The 11145-nt window shown below is 39.7% G+C and overlaps 1 protein-coding gene across 2 annotated transcripts in view; it reads right to left on the bottom strand.

The window, feature by feature from the left end:
* Positions 1-798: 798 nt before the first annotated feature.
* The window catches only part of tspan5a (tetraspanin 5a), a 14210-nt gene continuing 3863 nt past the window's right edge, over positions 799-11145 (bottom strand). Inside the window, exons 3-11 of one of the 2 annotated variants that reach the window (XM_035675498.1) lie at positions 10564-10710; positions 10297-10467; positions 9179-9304; positions 8118-8165; positions 7443-7559; positions 7259-7320; positions 6185-6296; positions 3044-3084; positions 799-2932 (exon numbers count right to left, since the gene is read on the bottom strand). In XM_035675498.1, coding sequence (XP_035531391.1) covers positions 6224-6296; positions 7259-7320; positions 7443-7559; positions 8118-8165; positions 9179-9304; positions 10297-10467; positions 10564-10710 — 744 coding nt within the window. In that variant the 3' untranslated portion in view covers positions 799-2932; positions 3044-3084; positions 6185-6223. The remainder of the gene's footprint in view (positions 2933-3043; positions 3085-6184; positions 6297-7258; positions 7321-7442; positions 7560-8117; positions 8166-9178; positions 9305-10296; positions 10468-10563; positions 10711-11145) is intronic. The other variant, XM_035675499.1, reaches the window with a different exon arrangement.

Below are 11145 nucleotides of genomic sequence, written 5' to 3' on the forward strand. Positions count from 1 at the left end.
AGAGTGGGAATGATCATCATCACAAATTTAATTTCAAAAAACTATTAAAATCATGATGTGACATTTGTTGGGGTCAGTACCAAATATTCTGAACGAGATTCATCCTCTCTGCAGCACTACAGTAGCTCATTATCAATGAACTGCAGCTTTTGCAGTCTGCATTCTGCCATATTTTGATAATATTTTGATTAACTGTGCATCCCAAATCTGAGAAGTGTGGTACAATTCAAATCAAATGACAAATACCTGTCTTATTACAACATAAATAGAATGACGTTATTTGCACCTAGGGCTGTCACTTTTTCAAATTTTACAAAGGTTACATAATACTAAATTATTGTCACACTGGAGAACCAGCATCTCAGACCAAAACAATGGGACAGAAATAAAATAAAACTCACCAAACTGTCTACTGTAGTCTTTCTACAGTCAACAACAATCACTCTGGTTTGGTCAAAATAAACCTTCATTCACAGAGCTGGCTCACCTTGAGATTAACAGTTACAGATTGAGTTTCCATACATTCTAATGGTAGTTTGTATGTTAAATAAACCGTGACAGTCTCATTTGCAGCTGGTCTTTATCTTTATGTCCACTTTATGAAACATGTCGTGTTCCACAGTTGGTTTCTGGAGCCCAGTCGTCTGGAATAAACAGAAACTGGACTAGTTTGTATCAGCGGCGACAGACACCAACGATGTCCAGGAACACTGACAGACGATGTGTGGGAAGTGCAATGCATAAACAAATCAGTGAGCTCTGTGCCAAAAATATGGACAGAAAAAATAACACTTTCAATGTTTTTTGTCACCTTTATTAATTAATTTTACTCGATATTAAAATCAGTCCAATTTCAACAGGACATGAACAGGGAAATTAGGAGGTAGTTACATAACAATGTTTGTGGGATATACTGTGACCATTTAAACAATACTTGGAAGTGGTACAGGTAGTGATGAGTGAGAGATACAGCTCATTAGAGCATTTTACAACCTCCTACACTTGGAACATAACCTCGATCTGTGGAGCCACTAATCGCCTTCAGCAGTGCTCAGTGTTTGCTGTCCAATACACCAGGGAGGGTATAAAAACCAAATTAAATGTACAATAAATATTTAGTATCAAAAACAGTGTTGATCCCTTTTAAAGTAAAACTTCTCCGAATGTATCCCACAGGATCAGTCCCAGCAGACTGAGGAAACACTTCACTGATAAAACACTGCAAATACATCGCTACAAACCAAACCAGTGACGCATGCTTTCAGCAAAGAATCACTTTAAACCGTCAAAAGAAACACTGATAAAACATCGGAACAAGAGTCTGAATCTCTGGGCTGGGTTTAAGGATTCTGTTCAGTCGATACTGTGTGTAGACTGATCAGATCTGCATCAAAAAACAAGTAGTGAAAGGCATCATGGGATACATGTGCCAGATTTTCATTCAAGTAAGGGCAGAAATGTACGAAAACACTAAAAATGTTCAGAAAGTCTCCGACATCAGGGACTAATGACTTGCTCCTTGTTCGTGTTCCAACCACCAAGCTTTGTGGGGAGTAAAACGTGACCTGGTAAAGACAGTGAGGTTACGGCTACATACATTTTGTAGTCATTTTTCAAGCCCATCTTAATGCTAGCATGTACATTAATACATGACTGTCTGCTGTGAGCGTTCCTACTGTCCATGCTGATTGAGAAGAAATCACTTAGTTGCATGACTCCAGGTCAGAATCTACAGCAGCAGTTGTTCTATACAAAAATGCATTTTAAAGTACAGCTGAAGCTAACATGACAGTCAGTGTTAGCTAAATCACATGTCGGGATTTGTATAGTTACTGGGGCAAAAGCCTCCTATTAGCTGCAGCTTGTGAAGCAGTTTTACACAGAACGAGGACCGTGGACTGTTTAAATTCCAGCACAGAGGAGGAATAATTACAGCAAACAATAACTGCTTCACACAGACAGCATTGGGTCATTAATTGTATTGTAAATGAGAACCTATCTGTTAACAAAAGAAGCCAAAGTTCTTATTTTAAATGTTTAAACTCAAGCTGCCGCACAAGAATTTTAATAAATGTCTAAAATGGAGAAGAAATTTGATTTAATCAGTTAATATCTGATTGCAGTATCAGACCAGTGCCAGGTTCGGTGCTTGATATTTTCAATCAATCCCAAAACATTGATACCCAGACCTACATGTGGTGCTGTGGACATCCAACAGTGGAGCTACAGTGCGAACAGAGTCTCCGTCAGTAATTGGAGAGTAGGTTCTATCACTAAATGAACTGATATCTCGGTGCTTTGGTTGAGTTGGAACTCATTATGCTTAATAGCTGAAGTCACCCATGCTGCTGTTTGACTGAAGTGGAATCAGTTTATTGGTAGTGCAATTCTTGTTTAGGTTTGTAGATCCATTTCATTATTCAGAGAGCAGAACTAATTCTTGTTATTGGTTTAAAGGGAATTTAGCTAAAAGAGAACTAAAGCACATCCTGCTTTCAGTTCAAAACTATTTCAGAGCTGTACCTTTCATGACTTTATACCACGGGTGCCTCAGACCTGGACCTGGTGGTGGAAATGTACACAAAGCAAGCACTGAACCTTAAAATAAGCAGATCCTTTCACAATCCTACATGATGGGCGTAGCAATGGAGCGTTATTTCCACAGTGAAAAATACCGATCTAATATCAAAAAGATGTATCAAAACTCCTACTCTCTACACGTAGCTATCAAAACTGGAGCATCGTGACAATCTGTACGTAGTGCATGTTTCACCATCCTCTCCAATGACCCTCTCTTTACAGTAGTCACACACAGTGTTATATACAGAGCATATCACATATTAGTGCCTTGAAAAAAGGTGCTGGTTCAGTGAACACAATGGTGCAGGTGATCGGTGAAGTCCTCTGAGGAGGCGCGTTCAAAGACCAGGAGCTGATGAAACAGACAGACACAATCTAATTAGCATTATTTTCCATTTTTATGTGATCCTGTTCAAATGTAATGTACACAGCAAAATTCTATTTCATTACAAGAAAGGCCTACCTGTTAAACTTGAAATGCAGCTTCAGCATTAGGTAAAGAAACTGGAAAAGAGGAGACAGAAGGCTGATAAATCATCTGCGTATTAAACAAGGCTGCAACACCCCCAGCGTGGTTCAACACTTATACAGGTCAGGACAACAGGAAGCAGAGCAGTTGAGGGTTAGTTTGGGAATGCTTGGAGAACAGTTTACTGCAAAGGATCAGCGGGGTGAACTAAAGGCGGCAGAGAGACAACTCAGGATTACTAGTTGAGACAGAGAGGAGACAGAAAGAGAAAAAATGTCTTCAGTAGGACAAAGTCACAGTGAAAGGACAGTGAAGAAAGAAAGGATTGTTGTCTAAGTCACAAGACTCCACGGCTTGTTAATGCAAACCACCCCGTCTCTACAGCTCAGTGGGAATATGGTCAACATGCAGTCACACTGTCTTTCATTAGGTCCATCGACACAGTCCAAATTTCACAGAGGTCCAGATTTTGATTTAAATGAGCTGCAAAGTGACGGGAACTACAAGCTTTCCTATGTAACCAATCCTGAGATCAATCAGAGTCTGAGAACTGCTGGAAATGTATTGGAGTCAGACATTCTCTGCATCAGTGTCCTGCTGTTTGTTGCTGAGCTTTTAAAGCATAAAGGTGTATTGACATTACAGCAGGACTTTGCATCCTTTGTTGGCCGGTGCAGTATTTACTACTCCGGAACTCCTGGCGCCACCTTAACGCTTACAATGGGCTCGTTCGGGATGAGGCAGGCTGGCAACGATAACCTCATGAGATCGAGGCAGCCACAGTTTTTAGAGCCAGACGCTGCAGTTGCTCTTCACGGACTGCAAGAGCCAGGGCATTATGGGAAACGCCTGGCTGTTGCCTGATCGAAGAGCTGATTGGCTCTTAGTTTTCACGTTATCCTGATATTGTGTGACTTTTGTATTTAACTGTAGATAGCAGCTGCTTCATATCTCATGTTGTGCAATAACAGTTTAATCTGTTAACATCTTTTGTGTGGATGATGATAAAGTTTATTTATAGAGCCGAACAGGAAGGAAACATTTTGTGACTTCCTGTATATTCTTTGAAGGTTGGAATGGTCCGACTTGACTGCAGCCTTTTGTGACCTCCTCCTCCTCCTCCTGCTGCTCTTGCTGCTGCCACCGCCTGATCTCATCTGCTTTAAATACAGCTGAGGCACAGTTCATCTGGATCAAGCCTAAGGCTAATGTTACTAGAAGTAGATTGGTACAATGTGGGTACCATTTTTATCTGGTCTTCATATGAGGCCACTTTGTTATTGTACAGTTCGGTACAAATCGGGTCAAAGTTAAAATTTGAACTTTCAGTGCGTCCCCGTTATGCTCAGTGCACCGCAGACATCCGGAGGAGCTTAATCTACGGAATCATATTTGTGTCCAAATTATTGTGTGCGATGGGACAATTTGAGCACAGAACTGTAATTATCCTGTAATCGGGATACAAAAAAGGCTTTAAAAGGCAATACATCAGAGTAAAATGATTACAACTACATTTAGTAAAAATGGGGATTTAAAAAAAAAAGGATTAATGGGTTGCAATTTAAAAAAAACATTGTTTCTATTTTCTTTTTAAAAGGTGTCATTGTTTTGTTTGATAGAAAACACTACACAAAACTTGTTATTGATATTTTTCTTCTATTGTTACATTAGTAACCTAATGCAAGGATCACAATATTAAAGCAAAGTGACGTCTCAATTTTTTGACAGAGAATTCCATTTTTACAGTTTCCCTTCCAACCCCGATCATCAATAAGTGGTCATACAAAAAGGTGTCCAAAACCCATTTTGAAGTGCAAAGGTGAATCCAGCATGTGTAGATGGACCAGGAAAGTGTCATTGACACAACAGCCTGTCAACATTCAGGAACATGTTCATGGACTGTTTCAAACTTAATTTAAACTCATTAAGCAAATCAAACAGGATATTTTGTCTTAGAGAAAGAGAACTTTTTAAACTGGACTTTCATGTGGAAATGATCAACTCCAGGTTTTCTGGGCTACGAGCAGCAACATACACTGCTCCTAATGCTCAAAATACACATTGTGAACAATGCATGAACCTACAGGGCAACAGACATGGCTGCATCTTGACGCATCAGGAAAGCAATATTTTATCACATTTGCTTTCCAGATTAGTCCAACCTGACAACTTGTGTCTACGCAGCGCCTCCGGGGTGTGCTACAAACATCACTCGATGCAGCCATTGTGTGTTCCATGTCAGCTCATCACTGCAAATAATGACTTTGTATACGATTCTGATATAAATGATGATGTTTCTAACCTAGGGGTAAATAGCTAGCTTACACCGCCTAATACTGAAACAGGAAATGCTGCATGGCGAGGAAAGGAAGCAAGGTTTCTTTTGTGGTTTGTTCTAAATCTCTAATATCCAGGATATGTCACTGGAGTAATTTAATACATTTAGCTATGATTGGCTATTAAACAATGATTTGCACCTTGTTTAATGTTTTGATGGATCTTCTTTTCCTAAATTGTCTTATTAATAAAAATTAAAAAGAAGTCATTAAATAAACTGTACAGCAGGAAATGAACTGATGAGAGACATTTGGCAGACAAATCTATGGAAATTAAAAAAAAAGGTACATTTAAAAGTTACTTTTTGAGTTTAAATGTGTAATTTAAATACTAACTGCATTAATCAAATTAGAATGATTTTTAAATTGAAAGTGTATCACTGGTCGGTCTAATGTGTAAACTAATGGACGATTAGTTACGGAGAAAGGTGGTTAGATTTGATAGAACAGGTGGAAGGTGGGGTTGTTTATACATTGTTCATACGTTACACCCACCAGTGCAGCATGAGGTCACCACTGAAGAGGCAACTGAAAGGCCCATTTCACTGGGTCTTTATCAGTTTATGAATTAATATAATTTGACACTGACAAATGACAAAATTACTCCAGTGGCACACATCTGCCTCCGTACGATAGGGTATGGAGGCAAGTCTACCAGTATGGGTAGAATGAACACGTAACATCTCCAAGTTTACAAATTTGGACCCTAAATGGAACACAACACAACACCAAAACAGAGACCATCCACCCACTCACAGCAATGACAAGACAAAAGACCAAATGGATCCATCACACCCACCGGCTACAAACACACATACAGCATATGTGCGTGTGTGTCTCATGAGTAGTAAGCCGATGCTTTCTTGCTGGAGTGTGGTGGGAGTCGGCGCATGGAGAGAGGGGGGGGCACCCTGACGAAGCATGGAGGAGGAAGAATGAGGTGTGAGGTGAGTTTTGGCAACATGATGGTAAAGCTCAGTAACTGTCCTCCCTGTCCTCTCCTCAGTCCGCTAGGGAACCACAAACAGCTTTCTTTTAACCGAAGGAACAGATGTTTGATGGAAAGTCTACCATGTCTTGTTTTAATAGCTGTAGGTATTTATTATTATTATTTTAAATATTCAGTGTTTAGTACCATTTACTTTTTCAACTTCCACCCTGTAAAGCCCTGAAGTCTCAGATTATATTTCTTTCATCTTATGCTCAAATGGCATACTCGGGACTGTTGGAGTTTTGGAACAATAGGCCATCCCCCATATTAATCTTGTGCAAACTGGATAATAACTAGTGCATACAATACATAGATCTCGTCCAAAAAAGATAACATGTGCACATTAGATACATATTTTATGCGAACAGTATATATGGATCTTTTACTAACAGGATAATAACTTGTGTGTAAAAGATCCATATACCTTGAGCAAAATATGTATGGATTTTAACATAACTGGTGTGCTCAAGATATGGCTCCTGTAGGTAGAAGATGGTAACTTAATGGGCTTCGTACTTTCCAGACCTATGCACAGACCTCACATCAAGCAACTTTTAGCGCCAAAACATAATTCAGACCACTTTCTTTTTGCTCTTTACATCTAAGAGTTGAGAAAATACTCTGATGTTCCTCCCAGGAGGAATGAGTAACAAGCAATGGCAAAATACTAATCGTGACTAGTGCTGTACTTCAAACAAGTTTTTTCATCTTAAATATCGGCAGCATTATACTATGACAAAGGGGCTGAAATGCCTCATGTTGTGAAATGGAAACAGAAAAACAGAATGGAAGTGTGCTTTAAAGCCAGAAAAACAGTGCTGTCTGTGTGAGGATACACGAGACACTGAACTGAAGCAAGAAAAGTAAAGATCTTCATCTCACCAGCTCGCCTGCACAGCTTCAATGTCACTCACTAAGTTTTGGGCCAAACAAATCCCAAAAATCTGATGAAAGAAAAAACGACATAAAAAGGCAACATTAGACATTTTCAAAACAAGATTTTATATATAGAATGATGCTTTTTTTCTGGAACATTATGAAGGTTAAACATGGAAATAAAACTGACCTGCAGCAGTGCAACTCCTATAAAGATCCCGGCCACCAAGGTCAGGTTGTCCTGTAGCCACTTCTCAAACTGTGGCACGCAGCCTTTCACGTTGATGTAGTCCTTCTGCTCCGAGTCCTGAGAGGAACAGAATCTCCTGCGGTCATCTTTACATTCTGAGTGTAGTCATACTATCTGACATTTTAACCTACTGTCAGTCTTCACTACAGTCACATTAAAAAATAGTAGTTCCATTTCTGTGTATAGACTGGTTTAGCACAAAGACAGAGCAGGAAAAAAACTACCAGCCTACCTTACTTAAAGTTAATATTTTCATCTGTTAAATATGTGGAAATTAAGGCTAGACTGAGTGGAAGCAGTGTTTAAACAGTGCTCTCATGGATACCTGATGTATAGGTGTATCATCTTAAATTCCTATCTATCAAATTAATAATTGTTTTTAAATCTTCCTCTAATAGTTACATTTAACATAAAATGGCTGCCTTGGCTGATCATAAAATCACTAGCCCTGAAATCAACTTGTTGAAAATAAATATTACATTTCTAAAGAAAACAACAGACAAATACAACAGATAAATATAAAAATATATGAATGAATAATAAATATTAGAGGGGCAGTTGTGGGAACATGAAAATGGAAGAAATGGAAGAGTCAAGTAGACAGATGTTACTTACTGGTTTAGCTCGAATGTCGTATCCACACTGAGTGTTTATTACGTCCTCCTAAAGACAAAAGAATAAACGTAAGTATTTAACCTATTGAAAAACAGAGTTAGAAACATGCTCACATTGACAATGGTAACATGCTGACGTTCAGCGAGTAATGCCTACCATGTTCACCATCTGAGTTTAGTGTGTTAGCATGCTACCATTTGTTAATTAGCAATAAAAACAAAATACACACTAAAGTAAAATATTAGTTAAACTGACATTTTGACCTGATGATGGTGCTAGAGGAAAGTCATTAGGACTCATCATACCACAGACATTTCTATCCAGTAGATGGTCAAGGTATTTCACTAGATACTTAAAATCTTAAACCTGCTGGTGGCGCTAAATGAAAACTATCAAAGTGAGGGACATATCGACCAACTGATACACAGTGCTGCAGGGATGATTATTTTTGTGGTTCCTTTCACAAAAAGCCAATGGGATTTGCCATTTACTGACAGATTTCCAGTTGTAGAACAAAACATGAAGATCTCTTAAGCTTGTGTTAACCACATACCGTATTTCAGGCATCTAACCAAAAACGTGGTTTTATAAAAAACACCGACTTCAAGGAGAGGGAACCGAGGTGCTAAAATGCTAATTTGTTCATTTCCATGTTTTAGGACTCATTCCTGCAGCACTCTATAGCCATTCAGGGACCTTCTCAAGAGAAACAAAACAACAAATCTGTTAACACTTTTTGAAGTGCTATGCTACCGAATACAAATATCACCTCATTGACTGCACATTCAAGATTTTAACGTTTAGTAACAGGGTACATTAAGACATATTTATTAACTTTCTTCAGAATCGTATACAAAAACAATTTTATTGAACTCTGAGAAAACTGCTCCAGGTTGCATACTAGGTTGTTAAGTTTAAATACCTCTCAGAACCAAAGCATTCAATTCACACATGAATATCTGTCTAATTAAAAAGGATTGAACTGGTTAGAATGCAAAAAGAAAAGTCAGAACTGGTGTATTGTGTAATGTGTGCATGTGTGCAGAGTGAGGGACACATACCGCTGGGTCCTTGGTGCAGCAGGAGAAGGGAACTCCACACTTTTCCCGACTGGGATTCCCATCAGTACAGTTAAAATAGATGTTCAGGTTCCAATCGTCTGCCCCAAACGCACCACAGCACTCCCACTAAAGACAAGCAGACAGGGAAAAATATTTGTTCAAATTCCTGATTGTAGAAGTGACCTTTTTCAAAGTGCAGTCTCAGACATTAATAGAATTAAATGCATCACAAGTGGATTTGATTTGTCTGATGACCTGATTGGCTGCCTTCATTAAGGAATTACACAAGTCCAATCAGACCAGCTTGTGGCTTCTGAAGTGCAAAGCCTCCACACAGCAGGTTTACCTCATTTCGATGAGAGGAGCTGCTGTTGTTGGCCTAACAGAGTCCATCTCTGAGCTCACGGCCCCATCACGTTCTTATTCAGAGATTTTGGTGAAACTGGGTCATACTTTATGAAGAAAATATTTTCTGTTTTTTCCCTTTGATGTCCTCCGGCTGCTCAGCTTCAAATTGCTGTGATTTACACAGTTTCCTGATGGACAGATAGCTTTAACTAATGCTAACTGTATTTATCATTAGTGGGCAACAGAACCGGACATAGCAGCCGGACTGAACCAGGATCAAACCCAGCCTCTGAGACCAACAGGGAATAATGTCACAGTACAGAGTTTCCAGACTAAGTAGCAAACTGCTAACTGCCGTTAGCTCGGTGAATCATGCAGCTAACCTAACTGGCTTAGCCCTGGGATGCCAGGAGCCAAAACCTGTACTGTACTGTATTCCCTGTCAAACTGGCACCATCAGTCTCAGAGACAGTGTTCAGTCCGGGGTCCGCCTGGCCGTGTCTACTGGAAGGCAGACGCTAACGCTCAGCGCTAGTTGCATAGCAGTGGGGGGCGTAACACACACTCAGTGTTATTGGCTAATATAATTCAATATCTGCAAGAAATATAAGGAAGCAAATAGCACTGTACTTAAATCTGTGAACTGTAAACTAACATTTGGCATAATCTTCAATAAAGCAACACTTTTCTGGAGCTTTAAATCCCAGGGTCTTTTCCAGAAATTTGTGAGTTATATACTACTTTCATTTCCAAGGTCTTATGTCACTTACGTATTCCTGAGTGAAGTCGATGAGGTTCTGTAGATCGATGTCGTCCCGGTACGCCCGGATGTTATTGTTGATGAACAGGTTGAGCTGGTCTTTAATCCAGTCCTTAAAGACAAACGCCAGGACACCTGTCGTCAACTCCAAGAAAAAGATAATCCCCAGAAACACGGAGAACTATAGCAGGAAGACAGAAAACAACACACGCTCAGGTAACTTTCCAATCCTTCCTCACTGCACTGTGCGAACTGGAGCTCTTATAATGGAACATACAAACTTGAGTAGAAACGTGTTTTCCCGGAGTGCTCCGATGCATCCTGCGAAGCCCAGAATGAACATAACTCCCCCAACCACCATGAAGAGCCAGACTGGGTCCAGGCCCCCGAGGTCTGTGATGGAGGAGATGTTGGACAGAACCCCCTGGAAGGGAGAGAGGGAGCACAACAGCATGCTCAGTCTGAGCCAGACAGCTGCGTCGCTTTCACGACACAACTCGTTTGCCAAAGGGTCACAGTGACATCAAATAATGACAACTGGAATGAAATAAGGCTGCTGCAACCACAAATAATACAAAATAGACCTTTTTCACAGCAGCCATTTTGACATGAAATAGTCGGGTAAACGCAGGTGTTACAAATATACTGTTCATATTAATAGGCATCGTTGTAAATATGCGAGAAATAGCCAAAAGGCACTAAGGTACTAATTAAGATTGTCCCATTTAGTGTAGCAGAGCCTTTCCAGTGAGCCAACATGCACCATATCAGCACCCTGACTCTGTTTGAATGGAATGGAACCTTAATTAGTATCATTGGCAACAACTGTGTTTACCCTACAATTTAATGGCTGCTTTAT

This window comes from Morone saxatilis, unplaced genomic scaffold (assembly GCF_004916995.1).
Source record: "Morone saxatilis isolate NCDOM2014 unplaced genomic scaffold, NCSU_SB_2.0 Contig4, whole genome shotgun sequence".
NCBI classification, from domain to species: Eukaryota; Metazoa; Chordata; class Actinopteri; family Moronidae; genus Morone; species Morone saxatilis.